The 22,653-nt window shown below is 40.7% G+C and overlaps 1 protein-coding gene across 6 annotated transcripts; it reads right to left on the reverse strand.

The window, feature by feature from the left end:
* Positions 1 to 550: 550 nt before the first annotated feature.
* tbc1d5 (TBC1 domain family, member 5) lies at positions 551 to 21,662 on the reverse strand. Of its 6 annotated transcripts, none has more exons than XM_058619412.1 (23): positions 21,577 to 21,662; positions 15,372 to 15,478; positions 15,035 to 15,153; positions 14,321 to 14,375; positions 14,041 to 14,149; positions 13,718 to 13,807; positions 13,293 to 13,367; positions 12,248 to 12,315; positions 12,066 to 12,168; positions 11,570 to 11,658; positions 11,370 to 11,420; positions 11,187 to 11,256; positions 10,392 to 10,564; positions 10,154 to 10,296; positions 9,329 to 9,435; positions 6,200 to 6,285; positions 5,433 to 5,737; positions 4,952 to 5,020; positions 3,843 to 4,051; positions 3,549 to 3,648; positions 3,205 to 3,284; positions 2,791 to 3,081; positions 551 to 1,911 (listed from the first exon to the last, which is right to left on the reverse strand). In XM_058619412.1, exons 2-23 carry the CDS (start codon positions 15,377 to 15,379, stop codon positions 1,597 to 1,599), a joined length of 2,715 nt encoding a protein of 904 aa, XP_058475395.1. In that variant the 5' UTR covers positions 15,380 to 15,478; positions 21,577 to 21,662; the 3' UTR covers positions 551 to 1,596. The 6 variants fall into 6 exon arrangements, with proteins under 6 accessions (XP_058475395.1, XP_058475398.1, XP_058475399.1 ...); XM_058619415.1 differs by having other exon boundaries at positions 15,427 to 15,478; positions 21,577 to 21,657; XM_058619416.1 differs by having other exon boundaries at positions 15,427 to 15,478; positions 21,480 to 21,638.
* Positions 21,663 to 22,653: the final 991 nt, after the last annotated feature.

Here is a 22,653-nt window from a genome sequence, read left to right on the forward strand (position 1 = left end):
ACCGTAATTATGCGACCGTTTGTGCCATCGGAGAAATTCCACCGGGTTCTGAAAGCTGAGAAGTTGCAAGTCAAAGTCAACGTGGGTTTATTACGGTAATTTGGGAGTTGGGAATACGCCTATACATAGTTTCCATTTTTTGGACTGTTTTTGGACATTGAGACGACACTTTTATGCGTTATATTGTTCACGTTTCATATTTAACACGCAAAATCTGGTGTCTGTGTACAACCAAATAAAACTTTTTGTTTTTCTTCATTTTAACTTGTTAATACACTATTATAACATGCACTCAATTGTAAACAATTGCCAGATATTGAAAGTCATTCTGGAAAAATGGGCAAAAGCACTTTTATTTTCTGGCCCTTTTACGGTTAAAATAAGCAAAAGAAAGGTCCTGACTTTGGTGTTAAAGGGTTAACATAGGACTAAAAGTTTCTTTTTCTTACTTCGTTCGGCATAATCAGTTCCCTAGTCTTTGACCGCTGTAATTGAATAAATTGTAAAGTGTTTTTTTATCACATCTTAAAAGCAAACAAACACATTAACCTTGTGTAGCAAGAGCGATGTCATTTTATTGGTCTAGAGTTATGGCAGCTATGGAGGGACATTCTTTGTGTGTGTGTGTGTGTGCTGCTGTATACTGGTTTCCACAGGACACAAGAACAATCTCAGTTGTAATGTGAGAAACGAGAAGAGTCAGTTATCACACTAAAAATCAACAACGTCCTCCAAATCATTTTAAAAACAAAAAGGGAAAAAAAACAACAAAAAAAAAAAAACAGACTTACTATCATTTTTACTATTTTATCCAGGAAACTACATTTCTATGGGTTAAAATAGTTTTAAAAGAAATCTGAATAATAATAATAATAAAAAAGCTAACAACAATAAGGTCACAGAGTCAGGTTTTGTTTGGCTGAGAGATGATTAATGGTCAGAGGCACTGGTTTAGGAGGAGGAGAAGGCTACACTCGATGACAAGACAGACAGGAGGACGCCATTCTGGTTTGGTTTTTTTGTTTGAGTGTCAGAGAAGACTGCCTCCTCTGTGAGGACATGGACGGACAAAATAACACAGACACAGGCGTGGCCCGGTCTCCGCATCCAAAACAAACCAAGTATCACTCTCTCAATCAGTACAGCAGGCTCAGGGACAGGGAGTCCGGTCCCCGACAGTAAAATGCAGTTTGAGTTCCGGCTTCTCAGTTATCGTAGTGACGGGAAGAACAGTACGGTGGCACCCTCTATTGGCGGAGCGGTGCGCTACAAGTAAATACGAGACAGGACTAATGGGGAGACAAGCATTAGGCAGATGAGATGGCGTAGAAGCATCAGCTCAGACAGGACTGAAGGAGCACAGGGGACAGTTAAAGAGACAGAGTGAAAGGGATTTGTGACTCGAAGCGTCACCGTTCACATGTGCAATTTTCTCGCCGACAGCAGCTCCAGCGGGTGTTCCACCAAATACTGCAGCCTCCCCCCACTGATCCCAAGTCAGTTTTCTTTCATCTCACCCTCAGAGAGAGACATGATAAAGGGTTAAGAGGAGGAAGGGGAGGAGGAGGAGGAGGAGGAGGGTGGTGATTCGTTTATTCACAGGTCATTAGGGTTGACGATGGTGAAGTCGGAGTCTTTGCTGTGGGTGGAGCCCTCGTCTGGGCTCGATGAGCCCGAGGTGACGCCAGCCATCAGTGGGTCGTGAAAGGTAACGGCTGCACCCTCGGGTTCAATTCTCACGAGGCCACGTGCTCGCCGAATTGGAGGGGTTCGCTCAGCTGCAGCCCTTCCTCCTGCTTCTCCTCCTCCCATTCCTCTTCCTCCTCCCTCAGGAGCCTGCAGGTCTCCATCCTGGGATACAAGGATGTAATCGTCCCAGTTTTTACCCTCTGAGCCGAGAGAGGACGCCACCTACAAAAGAGGTGAACATAAGTGAAAGCTGTCTGCAGAAATCAAGGCTGTGTCATCGTTGTCTGCCGCTCGTTGGACTCAAACGCAGAGACAAAGGTCAGTAAGCAGCAGCTCTCTGTTGAATAAGACACCACCTACATGCATGTCTGTGGTGTTAACCCGAAGAGGAAGCTGAGAGTTACTTTTGTGAGGATGCGTGACGCTGGGGAGCTGCTGCGGAAGAAGAAACTGGAGAAATAAAAGCTCATTGCTGTAATGGAGATGAGGTCATCTGGATGGTGATTCAGGTTTGGCGAAGGACGCATTCACACCAGCCCTTCTTAATCCGACCCTGGCTCGTTTGCTCAGAAAGTCTGTTTCGTTTGGGGAGGTGTGAATGGACCGTGATGCGCACCAAAGAAGCAAACTCTGGTCTCGCAGGGCGTTGTGTCCTTGAGTGTCGAAAAGGCGGCTTAAACATAACATGTATTATTAATGTTTTTATTGTAGGTAAACACAACCAACACATATGCACATGTAGAGTAATTGGCCTCAGGCCACGACGGGTATATTATTCAAAAGGTTTGGTTCGTTTCACTAAAGTGCAGTGGGAAAGCAAACTAGGACCGGCTGAATGTTGCAACCCCCAATCGTACCAAGTCTAGCCGTCTATTAGGCGTGAAAAGGAGCTAAGCGTCATTCAGTACTTGACTGGATGACAATTAGTATAACTCCCAAAGTACACGCTGAGTCTTTCAAAAACCTCAAAGGAGATTAGAGGGTTTAGCGACCACTAAACTCCAATAGCAGTATTGGAAAGAAGGGCTCTTTTGAGGTGACATTTCAAGGACAAAATATACGTAATATGCAAGTATCATGTTGACTTCAAAGCATATTAACCTGCTGCTCAGGTGGGGTCATGATCTGCTCCTCCTCTTCTTTCTCGTCTGTGCTAATGCTGCCGTCCAGATCAGAGTCCCTGGTCTGCCGGCTGTTTCCTCTCTGTTTATGGTCACCGTGGTGATTACTGATGGTCAGAGTGGCCTCAGCTGCTGCTGCTGCTGCTGCTGCTGCTGCTGCTGCTGCCGCCGCGGAGGTGTAGTGATCATCAGCGATGGTGATCTCCTCGTTCTCCTCAGACTCCAGCTGACTTTGGTTGAAGCGCAGCTCCCCCTTTAGAATGTCTTTAATCTGAGCCGCAACAGAGAACCAGAGAAGGCGCACATGTAACAAAAGAATGACGATGAAATAATAAAAAAAAATAAAACAATCACAATCAGCGACTGCATGCATGTGCACATAGAGGCCGCTCACCTGTTTGAGTCCAGCTAACGACACCAGGACCTCGTCCTCTTTCTCCAAGTGTTCCTGAAGAATTACTTCCTGGATTTTACCTGCGGATACATAATTAATGAGATGTGTAATCAAGCACACAATTGTCCTCTGATCCAACATTAAAACATCTCTGAACTGTTTGAATACAAAATGTTGACAACTGTGTGTGTTTTGGAACCGTAAACTACCTCAAACATATATTAGCTACATAATCAACTACATTATGACTATATGTGATGTTACAACATGGCTATTATGGACAAAATAGTCAATATACATACAGTTAGTTCCTAAGTGACTGTAGAAGACAATGGCTTACTCACAGATGTGTGTGTTCATCATCTTAGCACAGTATTTGCTCATGGCCTCCAGGTCGTTGATCTGTCCCTGCAGGAAAGACACCTGGGCCTCCAGCTCCTCGTCCTGATGACAACACATACACGTGTCAGATTAGAGGGCATCACACAGGAGGAGCAAAGGGCAAAGAGAAGAATAAAAAATACCCACGGAGCAGAGATTAGTGTTCGAACTTTAAGAGACGGCGAGAGGACGCCTGGCCGACAGAGTAAGAGAGACATAAAAGTGTGGAGACAGTCTGACAAAAGGGAAGCGCTCACCGTCTCCTTCTTGCCCATGGTCTTGCTGTGGGAGCGAGAGCGAGTGATGTGGAAGAAGGACTCTTTCTTGGTGGCAGAGAGGGGCGGAGAGGAAGTGCCGACATCACTGCCTCTGGAGGGAGGAAGGGGCGGGGAGGCAGTGGACTGACCCCTCCCACCAGAGAGACTTTCTATGCTGGGAGACGAGCTGACCGTCCGGGAGCTTTGTCCTGAGAGAGGGACGAAAAGTAAGGATGTAAAAACTATGATCTGAACCCTTTCAGCATGAGTATGCACATTCATTCGGAATTTAAAAAATTGTCACATAAGAATGAAAACACATTTTTAAATGATTGATTCTGTGTTCTCATTCTGTCTCTAAATGACGCATGAATATTCTAATAAAACAGAGAAGCAATCAATTTTTTTTCCAAAGAGTTTCCATTTCACGAATGTAAAATGTGTAGGCAGTACACAACGTAATCATTAAATAAAGTCCAACCCACAGAGCAGCAGTGGGAGCACTGATTGGCTGCTGCTTTGTGAATGCTGTTGATTAATCCCTCATTTAAATGCAAATTCAAGCAACTAATTTATACAATCATTTTTGCAATTAACATTTTAAGTGATAATTATTCATTTAAAAAAATATACAACTCTATACATATTTTTGAGTCCATAGAGAAACAAGGTAAAACCACAGTTTTTGAATTTCTGTATAAAAGTAAATTAAAACGTGTAAAAACACACACATGGCAAACTTAACCACTGTGACATCAAGGCCATGCAAGCTCAAAGCAACACACTGCTGACCACAGACATCACATCACATCACATCCATGAGGTCTTATTGGTTGCATTTGCACTGAGGTGAGCTGTTGTCTCCCTCTGCTGGTCACCCTGCAGCATTGCAACACAAGCTGTACTCATGTGCTGTAGATTTTATAAGTATATTTTTATTTTTAAATAATGCCTCACTAACAGTGAATCACAGAGCAACAAGAAATGACCAAACAGTGGACGACAAAGTTTGCGTGCAGACGTGAGACGGCAGTGAAACAAACATCGACGAATGAGGGGGTTGGGGTGGAGGGGGTGTCATCACAGACAGTTGTCATGGCAGCGGTTACCTTGTGTGTCAGTGTGAGTCTGGGCTGAGAGAGAGACCTGAGACTGAGACACTCCACCTGAAACTGTATCTAACACAAAGGAGAGTCAAAGCTGAAGCTGAACTGGAGGCGCACAATTATAAAGACGTCAAAAACATAATGAGATGTCGACTATGAAGCATTTTAACATTTTCTTTAGGACGATATACGAGCAATATGCTGCGTCTCAATTAGTAGAGTCAGTGCAAACCAGGTATGTTATAAATCGTGATCTTGAAAGACGGAGAAAAGAGAGCGCTTGTTTGGGTGACACTTATCTCCCTGCTGATGCAAACATGGCAGAATTCATGTAAAAAAACAGACTTGGTTAACATGAACATGCAGCTAATTTACCAGCTACACAACTGCCAATCCTAATGAAGAGATAAGTAGCTGGTCATCTGGACGTTACTCTACAAAAAGCTGAAAACCATTTCCTTCCTGTGAGCGTCCTTTCACTCACCTTTGCTGAGGTGGACAGGCATGCTCTCAGACTTGAGGAGGCGATAGTGCTGATTCTGTGTGTGGCTCTGGACCGGAGCATGTCCTGATGGCGGCTCCGCCAGCGGGTGAGGCAGGGTGGGCACAGGGGCCGAGGCAGGGGACGTAGATGGGGAGGAGGAGGAGGAGTGCACCTCGCTGTTGATTGGCGAGACGCCGCCAGACCCACCTAATATGGCTGGAGCGATGAGCTTCCTGCCGAAGCTCAGCAGGCTGCTGGAAACCTTGTTGATGTTGAGGGGAGCTGCTTTTGTTCCGGAAGTGGAGCTGGAGAAAAACAAAAAATGTTTTTATTTCAGATGAAGGCAATGAAATAGTTCCAAGTTAAGTGAATGGTTAAAGTTATGTCGTAAACACACAATTTTAGGGTTTAAGAATATGAACAACATGCTTATTAATCGTTTTTGCACTCACTCTGAATGTGTTCTGATGTACTTGCAACTGCTGCCATATACAGTAAATAGTTATGTATTGACTCATTAAGCCATTAAACCAAACAGAGCATGAGAATAAAAAGGAGCCAGGAAGTGTTGGCTTTAGTGTTAATGTTTCATTTAAAAACACATGGTCGGACAGTGGAGAACACACAGGCCCCAACATTTTCGCATATTTTAAAGCTATATTTCTAATTATTCCACTCTGACCTGGATGGTAGACAATATTCTTGAGTTTTCGATAAACACATCGGTACTTTTTTTATATCTTTTAGTTATATTATTATTTTTTTACCGTGTCTTGTTCATCAGGTCAGCTCCCCTTGTTTTATAGTAATCCAGGTTCTGCTGAAACTGGTAGTTCACAGGTCGTGGGTTGTTCTACAATACAAACAACAAATGAATTACTTTTTTGTGTCAAATACACCAGCTGCTGTCCATGACAACACAGTGAACCGTCAACCTTAACACCTGTGCTGTGTCATTGTCATTCACAGCCAGACAATGACACACTAATTGAGACACAGCATACTGCTCGTTCATCTCAGCACCTTTCTAGAGTGTCATCTACACAAGAAAAACTCACAATGGTCACAGAAATAACTTGAATCTGACAAAAGTAATAATAAATAAAAATCCTATGAAATTTAACCAATGAAAGTCTGACATTGCCTTTCAACCGTGCTTCAACAGAATTATTTAAAAAAAATTAACTCATGAAACAGGCCTGGACAAAAATAATGGTACCCCTAGAAAAGACTGAAAATAATGTGACTAAAGGGACATGTTAATTCAAGGTGTGTCCACTAATTAGCATCACAGGTGTCTACAATCTTGTAATCAGTCAGTGGGCCTATATATAGGGCTACTGTGCTGTTTGGTGACATGGTGTGTACCACACTCAACATGGACCAGAGAAAGCGAAGGAAAGAGTGGTCTCAGGAGATTAGAAAGAAAATTATAGACAAGCATGTTAAAGGTAAAGGTTTTAAGACCATCTCCAAGCAGCTTGATGTTCCTGTGACTACAGTTGCACATATTATTCAGAAATTTAAGATCCATGGGACTGTAGCCAACCTCCCTAGACGTGGCTGCAGGAGGAAAATTGATGACAAATCAAAGAGATGGATAATACGAATGGTAACAAAAGAGGCCAGAAAAACTTCTAAAGAGATTAAAGGTGAACTTCAAGCTCAAGGTACATCAGTGTCAGATCGCACCATCCGTTGTTGTTTGAGCCAAAGTGGACTTAATGGGAGACGACCAAGGAGGACACCATTGTTGACAACAAATCATAAAAAAGCCAGACTGGAATTTGCCAAACTACATGTTGACAAGCCACAAAGCTTCTAGGAGAATGTCTTATGGACAGATGAGACAAAAATGGAACTTTTTGCCAAGGCACATCAGGTCTATGTTTACAGACGGAAAAATGAAGCATATCAAGAAAAGATCACTGTCCCTATTGTGAAACAGGGAGGAGGCTCTGTTATGTTCTGGGGCTGCTTTGCTGCATCTGGCACAGGGTCTCTTGAATCCGTGCAGGGTACAATGAAATCTCAAGACTATCAAGGGATTCTAGAGAGAAATGTGTTGGCCAGTGGCAGAAAGCTTGGTCTCAGTCGCAGGTCATGGGTCTTGCAACAGGACAATGACCCAAAACACACAGCTAAAAACACCCAAGAATGGCTAAGAGGAAAACACTGGACTATTCTAAAGCGGCCTTCTATGAGCCCTGACCTAAATCCTATTGAGCATCTTTGGAAGGAGCTGAAACATGTTGTCTGGGAAAGGCACCTTTCAAACCTGAGACAACTGGAGCAGTTTGCTCATGAGGAGTGGGCCAAAATACCTGCTGAGAGGTGCAGAAGTCCCAATGACAATGAAAGTGATTGCCTCAAAAGGTTGTGCAACAAAATATTAAGTTAAGGGTACCATCATTTTTTTTCTCCAGGCCTGTTTCATGAGTTTATTTTTTTAAATAATTCTGTTGAAGCATGGTTGAAAAGCAATGTCTGACTTTCATTGGTTAAATTTCATAGAATTTTTATTTATTATTACTTTTGTCAGTTTCAAATTATTTCTGTGACCATTGTGAGTTTTTCTTTCATTAACCGAAGGGTACCAACAATTTTGTCCATGTGTGTAAGGAAAGTAGTGGACATGAATGAGGTGTTTCGGGCTTATGTGTCAGTGGATTTGGAGTAGGAACAGAGGATAGTTTGCAGTGAGTCTTGCTCAGGTCGAAGAACCAGTAACATTGAGTATGACATACATCTTGACATGAATATCTGATGAAATGAGTCTTGTGTGAGAGCACAAAAGAAAGTGAAGATGAAACAGGAGTGAGACAGAACATGTGATCCTTAGCAACAATCAATATTTGTTATAATATCCTATATCCTATTTGTTTTTTGTTCAGAAATAAAGCTGCAAACTTAGTATTTGTTTCACACTAACAAAGCTGGAAGCTACTGCCATATCAGCATCTAGTTGTGTTTCTCATGCATCCATGTCATAAGACCAGTTGGTCCGAGTGCAGTCAGACCTGAAGAAAGATCTTAGATGTGCACAAAAACCTTAAACAAGCTTCCAGCTTCCTACATCTACTGTATGAGCCACCATGTTTTCATTGACAACAATGTAACATAAATGGTGGTGAGACAGCACATTAAAAGTCCCTTTTATTAGATTCACTCTTCACAACTGTAAGGGTTCTTCTCTGGGTCAGGCCACGCCCACCCACAAGATTTAATGGAAATCTGTCTTGTAGTTTTTGAGTAATCCATCTATAAATGCAAGGAACTTCGGTCCGTCTATTATTTGCATAACTGTCCCATGGTTTGCTTGACAGGCTTAAACTCTGCAGGTGACTTACTGAGAGCACCAGTGTGTGCTTTGACGACTTTGACGTTTTTGGGATAAGAAATGCAAGAGATTTTGGTAAAAAAATGCAACAGGTATATTGCTTCACTAGCCACTTCCACTGCCTCTCCCACATTGTGCGGCCTGCCCAGTTCAGAGACAAGACAAAGATTTTCTTGTTCATTAATTTACTGTGAAAACCACTGAAATGTTAGGAACTATCTGCTGCAGATTTTAACTTGTTGGTGTAAGCTATGTGGGTTCCAGCCCACTCACACACTCGCACTTTCTTTAAGTGTTTGTTAAGCATAACGAGTCCAAAGTCATGCACCAGTTCAATGTTTATATTCATTTCCTTTTTTTTGCAACATTTCTTCCTCCCACTTCTTCATTTTATCATCTGGCTGCTTAGGCATAGTGAAAGTACTTGCAGTATAAATGCTGCAACATTCAGAGAAAAGAGAAGTAACAAACACAAACAATGTTACTAAACAAAAGGATTTGTGGACATTAAGTCAAAGCCACTTTTTGAATTGATTATGTGAGCGCGGCTACTTACTTTAGGATCTCGGAGGAAGAGAGCCTTTTGAAGCAGAGCGTTGATGTCTCCTAATGGAGGGTAGTGCATTAGCAGGCCAAGGCAGGTCTGGAAGTTACTTGCAATGACTGAAATGGGAAAGTACACAAATGCAGCATTAGTATGCTGACATCTAGGGCTGAACGATTTTTGAATAAATATCTAATTGCGATATGATTCGCGATATCATCTCATTTTCATTCGGAAAAAAACCCACATATAAAATGATTACTGTGTACCAAATGAAGTATGGTGCAATTGAACTGTGTCGGATTGTGACAGATTCTTGAATTAATATTGTAAACTACGCTGATCCAGGTCTGACAGCACTGTGTCTTGAAAAAATAGGCAGGACACATTATAGCAGTTTGGAGAAAAACTTTGCACTGAAATACTGTTTTATCACCTGGATCATAAAATGACTTGTTCCATCATTGTAGCACTACAGCCTTCAGAGGAACCTTCCGAGGGGCATCTTTCTGACAAATGTCTTCCTCTTTTGTTTCAAGGACACAGAGCAGCTCTAAAACCCTGCAGATTTTGTTTTGTGTTCAATCCCGGCAACCTGGTACATGTATTGAAGTTTTTCTCTCAAAAGTATTCTTAGGTAGTAGAAAGTGCAGACGTGGGATCCACTTTCTTACAAAAAAGATGACTGTATGTACAGTATGTATGAAAGAATATTAAGTAACATTACTCCATCTGATATAATTTATCTTCTAGTAATCTGTTTCTTATGAGGTTGTATGCCAGTACAAAGAAAACAAAAGGCTTCGTGGAATTATTTCAGTAAGAAAGGGATCATACGAGCATCTCGGATGTAGAGCAGCATGGCCACAAAGACGTAGTCCACCAGGTCCAGAGTGATGCTGTCGGCAAACAGAGCATCCCAAACCACCAGCAAGTCCTGGAGCGGAAACTCGCGACCAAACAGCAGACGTACCCACCGGCTAATGGACATGAAGACAGAAGAGGAGCGTGTTTGTGTACAGTTGAGGGACAAGAAAAGAAACCGGTATAGAGAAGAAGATCTGTGGATACTGACATGCCGTAGATCTGTGGTGCAATCTCCAGTCGGTTGAGGTGCATGTGCAGTTCCACGTCGTGTTTCTTCACCAGCTGGTCCTGGATGCGGTTGACTTTGGCCACTATGGCGACAGATGGCCCCGAATCCTGAGGCCGAGCAAATGGGATGCTGGTCAGCATCTCTTCCTTTCCCTTTGGGGAGAACATCAATATGCAATTAGCATAGAGTCTCGTTTATAGAGTTAAATTTGGAGCAGCTGCAGCATTTGATTACAACTTACTGAAAACGCAATAGGGACAGTTTCTTTACAGAAAGTTAACCGCACATTATCATGAAGATATTTATGAAATCAAATTCCTTTATGATACTTTTTATGGTCAGTATTTCGTTGCAATAGCAACACAATGTATTTACACTTACTAATGACCTAAGCAAACATTTACTAACGCCATTAGTTCTAATTAAACTTAAAAAAAACACATGCTTTTGAAACCAAATGTATCCATCACAGAAAATATGGCAAATATGTCAGATTTATTGCAGGCAAGAGTAGAGGAAGAAGTTGAAGCTGCTACTTGACACATTTTTAATGTTTGCTGTACTGTCAAACTGCACTGGCTGTTACTATGGTAACCACAGTTGTCTTCGAAGCAACCAGGGGGTTGCATCTTTAAGAAATAAGCATTAACAACCTTTTTAAGTATAATGTCACCATGTCTTCCATGATTCAGCAATCAACTGTTATTGTGTAGCGATGCAAAACTGACAGCAATTTCAATGTGAAACAGCGGCTGCTGTTCAGACTGAACTGACCTTCCTCACTTCTCTCTCAAAGCTGGAGAACCACGGCTCGGCCGTCTCCATTAGCAGTGAGAACATGGCACTAAAAGGAGAATGGAGAGAGAGTTTGCGTGTCAATGATGAGACCAAATAATAAGAATACAAAGTAGTGAGGAAAAAGACAGATTAGCTATCTGAACTTAGCACAATACTCACTAGGCATCATGCTCAAGGTAAACTGGATCCAACAGACACTTCATCTCCTCACTGCAGAGAAAAGGAAACATTAGATTGATGTTTCTCCACACGAACTCAGAGACATTTTGACTGAAGCGCAAACTATTGAAGCAGTGGGACGGTCTGAGTGTGTTTACAAACAGGCGAGGGTTCCAGTTTGGTGGCCGTGAGAAACTGACCTGGGGCTGGCCGTCTCACTAGCATGCTGGAAGGCTTGATGGTCACAGTGCAGCACGAACACTATGGGAGCGAGCAACTCGTGCATCCCCTGCAGACGTACAGGAGGAAACAGAGGCAGGGGCAGCATGAGGCGCGAGAAGCCAGCGGGAGATGAAGAAATATGGTTCATTTTCAGTCAGTCTTTCTTTAATGCTGATGCACGAGGTATCTAATCCACGTTGGCAGGTTGAATTAGATATTGTTTGCCACTGCCTGGCCATATGTCACTTCCAGTTTGTTAAATGATGCTGTACTTGCCGACATTTCATTCACTGGCACCTGTTACAGACACTGATAATGATTAGGTGACAAAGGCGTTTTGTCCTTTTGACTGAACTCACAAACCTCTCACACACATATATATATAAACTATCACCACCCATGTGGATTAAAGGATTATTCAAACTTTTACATTCAAGGTTTGTGGAAGTGTTTTTGGCGGGATTGCGTTCATACCTGTTTATACAGTAACTGTTCATTTTCTCGGGCATAACAGAAGAGAATGTCCGTCAGCTTAGTCCTCACGTCCTCATCCTGGAAGTAACGTATCTCAGGAAACCTTAAGGAGATGGTGAAATGGTTAAAATCACGCCGACAGCTGAAAACAACTAAATGATAAGAAATACAATAATACTCACGTTCTTAACACATCCTGTTTAACCATTCCCTTCAGCTCTTTATCCTGGAAGAACTTGTTCCACAGGCTCTGGAAGGAAGAGGAAAAGATAAGAGAGTTAAAATCAGAAACCAAACAAACTTTATCCTTTACTCTTCTTTTAAAGTTAACTTAAATGAGCAATTTAGAAGAATCAGAATGAGAATATAATTCTCTTTCTCTCTGTTTTGTAAGTTTAGCTGTCCAAATCCAAGCCATCAAAAATAAAAAAAAGAATGTATGATTTATTCATTATTAACACCAACATCAATTCTATTGGCTTTATCATCACTGAAAAAGTTAGTTTGTATAATTAAAGGCGACATAGAATGCTTGTATCACACATATATGTTAGTTATGGAGGTCTACTTACATATATTAACTTGTTTTCATGATTAAAAACCTCCTAATCGCTGCAAACGAGCCGATCAAAATATCTCCTCACTGACGCTCTCGTCAGCCGCGCTGTTTCAGACCAAACAGTTGCTGTGATTGGCCAGCCAACGAGAGCTTTCCTACTGTCCTGTGATTGGCCAGGTACCTGGAAGTGACGTAATAGATAGGCCAGCACTCAGATACACAGCTCCCCCTCTGGCACAGTGGATGCTCTGCATCTCAGCAGCTACAACGAGAGTAGTTCTTCTTCTTCTTCTGCGGTTGAATGTACGCAACCGGATGTGCCCGGACTAGTGCCCGCACCGGGAGGCGCTACGGTGGTGAGGATTTCTGATGACGACATCAAATTAAGGAAGTGTCGATCCGCTTCGCAGAGCCCAGGAAAACAATACAACACTATTTTCTCAGCAGTGGCTGAACTGTTTGTTCTGAAACTTTAGGGTTTCATAAACGAGGTAATGACGCAGATACACACAAAAACGCAGCGTTAATTGGAGCTTCCGGTCTATGTCACCTTCAATGTAATGGCTCAGAATCTGAAGTGAATAATAAAGACAATACTTTACCGAAAAATAAAACAACTGATGGACAAATACAAAGATGAAGACAAAAACACAAACACAAACACGTACCCCCTCATCCTGGGACAGTGGGTTGTTGACCATCAGGTCCTGCTGGCCTGCAGCATTGCGAGGGTTGGTGATGTGCTGAGACACACGCACACAAAGAAAAAAGCAGAGTGTGCTGCTTTTAATTAAAGCACATAGCAGTGATCACATTTCATTTGTCAAGGGCAGGACCATACTGTGACCTTATTTTCCTGAAGTGTGGCAGAATAGAAGGACATCAATTTTCTGTTTTGCTGTATGTAGTGACTTACTTATGTTAAAAACATTCTAAATTCAATAAAAATCCAAATTCACACTTGAACATCACATCTACAAAGACAATTCAGGTAATTACATACACAACAATGACTCACAAAATCACAACAAAGCAAAGGATAATGAATTTTCTCATGACGCCAACAGTGCTGGCCACAGAGTGGCGCTCTCACCATCTCTTTGATCTTTTCATACTGGGCTCGGAGCTGATTGGTCTTGTTGATCCACTGCCCTTTATCTTCAGGAAGAGCCTCCAGGTACAACTGCAGGCAAACGGCACACGCACAAGTCATTTCACAGGATTTCTGTATTTAATGTCGCTGAGAAGTGACAAACATGCAGAAAATTGACACTTTCTAAACTAAACTCTCAGCTGCTGTTTCCTCCCAAAAAATGTCTTCAAGCTGCCAGGAATGCCGTCTTTTCTGAGGCAGGGAAATTGGCAAAGCCCTTTTAATCAAACTCAATGGGACTGCTTGATCCAATTGGCAGTTACCTTCCAGCATACGCTCCGAAAGCGGCTGCTCCTCAGTCGACCGCTGATGCCTGCCTGCCGGATCCTGGCCAGGTAATTACTGTTGAGGAACAAGTCGTCCCATTCTTTCCTGTGCAGGAGAGGAGAGGCAGAGGACCAGGAGATTTATGAGCTTCTCAACTCAAATTGGCCACAGTATCGCATCTAATGCATCATCCAGCAGTAAACCGTCAGGCTGAGATTTGAGTTGGGCCAAGAGTTTGTGGTGCACTCAGACAGGAAAATACAACAAAGCACTCACCTGTACGACAGAAAGGTTGACTGCGATTGTGAGTAACTGCTGTCAAGAGATCCTCCTGTTAAAACAGACACAGGATCATGAAAAAAAAACAACCTTTGACAATTGCCATAGTAAGAATCGACCTGTGTACTGCCTTCTAATGACCCATCGTTTATTTTTGGAGCGTAGTTGTCATGCCATGCAGAACATGCAAAAGAGCCACAAGCAGGAAGAGTGACTGAAGAGAGTGGTTCTCTTTTGTCATTATTGGTGGTAATCTAAGTCTAATTTGGCCTGCAGGTGAACACACTTTTAAGTCAGAGAGCTGTCTATCAACATTAGTTCGAGGAGGAGACCGTTCCACAGGGACACTCCGTATGAATATTCATGAGTTACACAACATGTCAGCCCACAAAATTATCTCTCTCACGCGGAAACATAAATACACCTCAACCCCGGGGCATTGCAAGCCAACACTCACATCTCACCATTCAGTTCACAAAATGTCATGACTTATCGCATACTTCAAACCTATTGTGAAAGTCTTTTTATACTGCGTTAGGCTTAAGTGTTCACAAATAGAAAATACTCAAAAAGTGTTTGAGTATTTTCTTCTGTGAGCTTTAACCTCCACCTGCAGAGAATTTCATCCGTCCTTTACTTTGTGAATGAAGCTCCTCACAGAAAATAACCTTGTTAAATCCTGTGAAATGTCAATAATGAAAGGTGACATACTGCTGCGGTTCTTGTTGAAATTTTGTAGTGGGTCAAACCCTGTCTCCTGCTGCTCATCTGTCTGGAGCGGGTGGCGAGTCTCAAAATTAGGATGCTGCATGGCCACCAGCCAGCCCGACCTTGGCAGTGAGATGTACAAAAAGAGAGAAATAAACCATTATTGAAACGCAGGTTAATGAAAAAATAGGGGGAAAAAATAAACAGGTAACCAAATGACTTGATTTGTGTCACTTCTGAAATCTCATCTCAGATTAGTCAAAAAAACCTTCAGTCAAATCAGAGACTCCCTGTTAAAGTCCTCTTGTGTAAGAGTGCTGTTCTTTAGCTGATCTCTGACCTTTCCATTGAGTGGTGCGGTTATCTGTGGTTTAACTGTTATCCCAGGCACTTACTCTCACAGCCTTGTGATTCTCCACAGCCAAGACTCAAAAGAAAACGATGACACTGCAAGAAGAAGAAACAATGAAAGTAAGTTTGGTGGGAAAAAAAACCCCAATGGTCTAACAGGGTAAAATACTTCCTGTTATGAGTCAGGAGGAGAAAAACGGTTGTAGTTCTAGAATAAAGTAGATAGTAGATGGTAAATCCACCATTTTGACATCAAATTCTACACATGATAACAAACATCAGAGTGACTGACTGAGTGACTAGTAAATGAATGATTTACAACGGACTTCGGTTAAACTTTTGGTAACTTTTTACGATGTGCCGACAGTTTACTCAAATGCCGTTAACAGAACTTAACGGCATCAAATAAAACACAGACACTGAATATAGTCCTCGAATAATGGCTTCAATAAACAAGAAGCAGTCGAGCTGACTGATGCTACACAATCCTTGCTGTGATGTGTTAAACGCAAGTAGTCATGCTAATTAGGTCATTAAGCAGGCAAATGAGCGCATTAGTTAAATATTCTGATGCCGATAGACGTGTCTTCACATAACACAAACAGTACAGTGTAACTGGAAATGCATGAGCTAAGGAACTATTGACATTTTCTCCTCATAATGTAGCAAATGTTCAATTTCTTCATTTCTCAGTTTTAAAAACCAATGGCATCCAACAGAACGTTAAACCAACCAATGAGTCCAAACTCCACAGCAGTGAACCCGGTCAACAAACAGGACTTCTAATAATATGACAAATTGCTTGTTTACAATTGTTTTGACAGTTAGACGTCACTGTCGTCTGTAAGAAATCCAAATATAGACCCCGAAAGAGTCAGTTGATGAAATCAGTTTGTTGATTGACAGGTTTTATCGACTGCTCTGTCTTTTTCCACACACAATCATGTGGTTTAAGATTCTCCAAATTAATGATTTGCTCAGTTTTTTTTTTTTTTAACTGTCAAAGTAAAAAGTATCTTACAAGACATATATGAAGACGACACATTTACTTCTCTGAGAAAACATCATGATGAAAATGAATTGGACACATTATTGCAGGCCTTTAGATTTACATTACACCAAAGAAACTTTAGAAGTATAACTGTTAGAGGTATACGTGACAAATTATAATGATTTCTAATGAATTATCCATGATAATGAATATCCAATTGAACAACAAAACAAAGCACGGTTCCGGTAATAAATCCACCGTTATCTGAAGGTCTCTGTTATTCATCACGATCACAACATCACCGGGGAAATTCTGAGCCGGGTCCTTCCTGCAAACAATTGCTGAGGACTCTCTCTGCAAAACAATTCCCGTTTACTAGTTCTGCCTCCATCCTTTATCTGGCTTGGGATTATTCCACTGTTCATGACAATAGCTAGCCTAACACACAAGCCAAGGGAACGGCGATTACAAGTTGTGAAAATAACACAACAAAGGCGTCTCTTAAACCTATTAACCATGTGAATGGATCAACGCTCCATAAATCAGCTGCACATGCCATCAAAATAGAAATTATTTCATATGAATAATGTATGTGCCTGTTTTCTTTGGAAACATCTGTTCCCCTCAAAGACTAATGCTCTCCCTTAAGTCAGTGTGGTTTTCCTCGTTTCCCCTCACACAAAACGCCACACCATTAAATAATCAGAAATAATCCACAACTGTAAGGAAAAACAAAGGAATCCGTCTTAATTTGAACATCCAAAAATAGCTTGAATAGTCATAATAGTCTCCTGAGAGACTACAAATCTGAAAGTAGTCTGTTTACCTTACACATTTAGTGACAAATGATATGATTTGACAAAAATGGGAAGACTCTTTTCCCTAACATCAAAGTCCCCCCTCCCTTTTCAAAAAGGAAATGGCATTGTAAACATTCTGATTACTCAGTTTGCTTAGAGGAGATCTGTCCTTTGAATTTTTATGAACGCTGAAAGACAATGTGGGTAAAAGACTTGAGGCCTCGCCATGTTTTTAGCACAGTCTTGCCTCAAGCAAGTCTTCTCTTGGCCTTCTGTTGCCTTTATTACTTCCTCCCGGAGTCAAACGTGGAATGACATCCTAACTTTTCCACAGCACACAATAATCAAGGCAAATTAGCTTCTGCATAATTTACTGCACAGCACCTGGAGACACCTCAATAATTCAAATCACGAATCTTTCATGAAATAATCAAATCAATACATAATGAAATGCATAAATAAATCAGCAGACAAATAACACTGTGTCCATCTGTTCTGTATGTGTTCCTGGGATTTACAACCATCAATCCATGCAGCTAAATCCAAAAACATGAACGCTCCTCAACCATTTTTCGTTTTAAAATGAATGCCTCAAATGTGCTTTCAAAGGGAAAAATGTCAATAATTCTGGATTGTGTACAGCACTTTGAAAGTGTATCAGTGTCAAGTCATGGCCTCACTCTTAGGAATCGACCTTAAAGCTGCAATCAATTTATAATAGTTTAGTTAAAATTAAGGATGTGCATGAATATTCTATAAATTGATCACTTAAGGTGACTATATGTACTTAACAATGTTCAATTAATGATTGCATTGATTGTCTTTTTCTTTCTTATCCAATGACCACCTAATTTAGTGTTCATAAATTACCAGAGCACACAAAAAAGGAAACAAAAATAAATAAATAAATAAGAATTCTGAGATTAAAGTCAGATTTCAAGCCAGAAATCTGACTTTAAACTCAGAATTCTGGCTTTTTCTTTTTATATATGTTCACACATAGCCCTAATCTTCTTCTGTATTCATGTGTTTGCAGAAGTGATGAAATGTACAAGGTTTCTTAAATGCATCTTGAATTTGCTTTTCTTTTCTCAACTAGAAATACAAATATTTGACAGATAATCCCTAGTGAAAATATGCAATATGTATGGTTTCATTTTCAACAGCCATAACAACTGATCTAATGAGTCTCAGGCATCTTCAACTGAATCTAGAAGAAACTTTTCTGTGTAACCCACAACTTTAATCCAATCAGAAGCCGGGCACCCATATAAGTACTGCCTGCTGCTCCTGCACCCTACTTGTGTATTCACTACTGGTGTGTAAGAACGATGGGTTAAATGTAGAGGTCAAACTCAAAATCACTAGTTAGTGTGTGTGCACAAATAACTAATTCCTATTCAAACAATTGTGAAACTAAACTCAGACTAGTCAGTTCTATTTAATGTTTTGCTTTCCATTACTGTTCAAAACAAGTCAAGACTTTTAAGAATTCACTATTAATAACAGCCATCATGTGAACCTTTATTTCCACTTCACTATACCCAGAGTGATCTAACGCAAAACAGAACTACCAAAAAGGAAATGGCACAAAGGCTCTTTAGAGGATGAGGATTCAAATAGGATCCAACAACCGATAGATGAGAGGAGCCTTCACTTGCAGCTACAGCCGCAAGCGGCAGATTGCCATTTAGTCAAAGTAAAAACACCCCAGATAAACAAACTCACATGCCTCTACTTCAGCACACAGTAAGAACCCAGGAGCCTCCACAGTCACATGCTTCACAAGAGGTTGAGAACACGGTTAGTATGACCTTAACTTTGGCAAAACACCGTGAAGTTGCTGGGTCTTGACTGATTCACTTAGCAAACACTTGACTAGAACTGTAAATGACAGACATCCATCTGTGCACAAGAGCATGAGCAGTGCTTCACAACTTTGGGGGTGAGGACATGTGAGTCACAAGATAAATCTCAAGAGTGAAATATTTGTCCTCTAATATTAGCTTGTGAATTAATGATATCAACCCCTGGGGGCTCACAATGCAATATGGAGCTGCTGAGAACTCACTTATTATTTTGCCTTGTACTGATGGGTGGAGGTAGTTCTACTTTTAACAGGTCACAAGCTAAAATGGTTGGAAATGCCTGCAGTGAAAGAAGAACAATGAAGAGACATTTTAACTTCCAGTAAGCCTCTGCCATTTCCAGAAACACACCGTCTCCTTCAGCAAGATTAACAACTTGATTCAGAATAACCACAGCTCTGACCTCTAACGTATTTCCTCTTACTGCGATTGCAGCTGTAAATGTATCCCTTTTTAAGTTGGGATGGGACAAGATTTGCTTTTATCGCGCAAGTCGACTGTGGTGAATTTCAATGATGCAGATAAGCATGAAAGGGGAAAATCATTCATATTTCATGCGCATGCCTTGAAAAAGGTGATGAACATTCAGTCTTAAAGATTTATTTTTAAATACCAAAAAAGGGGAGCCACGTCTTTTCAGTTATTCCAGGATTTTTACAATTTATAATAATCCTATTTAATAAAGATTCTTACTTTTACTTTAAAATGCTCATATGGATCCTTAAAACCTGTTTTTGTAACATAAGTAATATATTTTTTTAAGAAAAATAGTAACATCAGCACATCTTAAGCTTTCAGAAAATGTGCACAAATATTCATCTGTATTTGTGGACATTTAATGAAAGCTTGAAGTTATAAAAGCGACACAATGTAGGATTTCAACCTACAAATCTACTATCTCCAAATCTATTTTGATTAGAGCTGAAACGATGAATAGATTATTAATCAATTACTAAATGAATCGACAACTATTTTGATAATCGATTAATCAGTTTGAAGCTTTTTTCATGTTTAAAATAAGATTTCTGATTGTTTAGGCTTCTTAAATGTGAATATTTCTTAATTTCTTTGCTCTGGATAACAAAGAAATCATTAAAAGTCAATCATTTTGGTTTGTGGACAAAACAAGACATTTGAGAACCTCATCATTTCCAGGTCTGACAAACACCAATCAACATTTTTTAAGGTTTTCTGATACTTTATGGACCAAACGATTAATCGAGAAAATAATCGACAGATTAGTCAATTATGAAAATAATCGTTAGTTGCAGCTCTAATATTTTGATGCAGCAGTACATCAATTTACAACAGGGTGAAGGTCACCTCTGCCAAAGCCTGAGCAGTTCTGCATCACCTGCATTGTTACTTCTGGTTTTCGGGTCGTTGTCACAAAAAGAGCTACAACATTCTACTTTAAGGCATGTGCTGTTTTTTGGGGGTTAGCTTTCATTTCAATCATATTTGTATAAAATGCTATAAAATAGGCTATTGTACCACGTCCTGATTCAAAGTTCACTGGTATCACTGGCTTGTCAACAGTTGCACACGTAACCTCGACATATATTTTTTGTGATAGTTGTAAAACACAGTCTCGTGATAGACTTAAGGCTCTGTCCATACAAACATATATACATAAGCAAAATTTGTACAGTTAATCTGCATGTTATTGCACTTTGGGAAGAAGCTGGAGTGGTCAGGAAGCTGTGACAGTAAACGTACAAATTATAAAAGCATAAACACAAACCATGACATTATCTATATGCTACAGGGACACATGCTGAGGTTAGTGTGAATATATCTGTTGCTGAAAGCATACAAATACAGAGGAAGACAGATTAATGTTATGAAATATATTGGGGTTGGAGTTTTGAGGCCTGGAAAGTCCCCCCTACTGCAACTTCAAAATAAATCACTAGGACTGTGTTTTAATGAACTCCACAGACAAATGCCACAATTATCCTGATAGTGGAAAAAAGAAATCGTCCATATTACCAACCCTCTGCACTCCTTTACCCACATTATTGCATCTGTCGGACAGGAAGGTGTCACAACGGGTAGAGGACACACTGTACTAGCAAAACCACTGCTAAAGTCTACGGTTGCCCATTATAAATCATAACCAGCACTGGCAATAACAAGTGTGGTGCATCACGAATGACAGGAAGGCGAGGATTATCGACGCAGTCAGGGCACAACGCCAGACAAACAGCTCAGTTTACCCTATTGTGTCCCATGTCAGTTAGTAAATAACGTCCACGAAGTCCAAACTACCTAAATAAAACTCAGAGTTACGAGTCGCACGCGTCGGTATGAAGACTGGATACGACTAACGAATCAGGTAAGCTAAAGTTAGCCTGAGTGTTAGCTACGGACGGGCCTGTCGTTACTTCCGATTCACGCGCGCAACTGCTGTAAAAAAAAAACAAAAAAACACTCACGAGACAGAGTGTGATACGCAGCTGGACCAAGCGGTGACAGGTGGTGCAGACTGTCCCGTCAACAGTACCGGGGTGTCGATGTGTTCTTTTTAGGTACCTGTTCAGTTCACGCAGGACTCCTCATTCTGCAGTGTAGTTCTCTCTGCTGATTTGTAAACAGTAGTGGGTCAGGCGGATGTGCTGAAGACCAGCTGACTGGTCACGTGACTGTGCCTCTGTCTCGCTCTGTCTGTCTGCAGGTAGCTGATCTGCAGTTTACTTAGAGTCAAACTCCACAGAAACAAAGGCGTGTCCATAGCAAAAAACTTAGAAGAAACAAACATTATAATAAAATAGACTAAAGGAATTTAGGACAGTGACCATATGATGCATGTACAGTGTACAATTCACATCAATGTAATACAATTAATGTAAGCAAACCGTATATACACTGTTTCATCATTGCTTTTGGTCTCAAAATTTGCTTTTAAAATTATTGTTTGTAACCTGTCTCCTAAACGTCTAATATTAACTGTGACATGTGATCTCAATGGGTTCTATCTGGTTAAATTAAGGTTAATTAAAATAAAATAAAATAAAATAAAATAAAAATAAAAATAAATACAAACAGGCATGCAAATGTCTCTCCACAGTCAGCAAAACCTTTGGTGGATTAATGGTCCAGTGTTATAGGGTTCATTAGCAGAAATTGGATATGGTAACCATAAGAATGTTTGTATATAATTGCTCTAAAATTAAAAAAAAATCCTCCTTGGTATGCACAGGCCACCGTAGTTCCTAGAAAGGGAACAGTGAGAAGTTGTCCATTTCTTAAAAATCTGCTGCCTCGCCATTGGATCTTAAATAGTGGACCTTTTAGGAATGAATAAGAGTATTTCCTTATTTTCTTACTGTCATGTTGCTTTGTAAAGAAGCCTAATACTTCTCCCACCCCTGCTTTAAGAGTCTCCTTATGTTGCAAAACAAAATAGTTTTTCCTGTGCAGAAAGGGTAACATGAAAGTGTACCTTGTTGTCAGATGTACACTACACTACACTCTTGACCCCTAGCTACTGATCTGAGGTACTGATCCCATCAGACACAGGGTTGACACAAGTCCAGATTTCTATCTGAGACAAAATAGCACAAATGATAGCTGCACACAAATGTGTGGATTTCTGTCTCTTAAATTACA

Source organism: Solea solea, chromosome 20 (assembly GCF_958295425.1).
Source record: "Solea solea chromosome 20, fSolSol10.1, whole genome shotgun sequence".
NCBI lineage: Eukaryota > Metazoa > Chordata > Actinopteri > Pleuronectiformes > Soleidae > Solea > Solea solea.

What these genes read in the sequence shown, in the direction of transcription:
- tbc1d5 (XM_058619412.1), bottom strand. An exon ending in AACAGTTACTGTATAAACAG is followed by an intron (nt 11,659 to 12,065) that starts GTATGAACGCAA and finishes GTACGTCTGCAG; the next exon opens with GGGATGCACGAGTTGCTCGC. An exon ending in TCTTCCTCCGAGATCCTAAA is followed by an intron (nt 6,286 to 9,328) that starts GTAAGTAGCCGC and finishes TTTGTATTGTAG; the next exon opens with AACAACCCACGACCTGTGAA.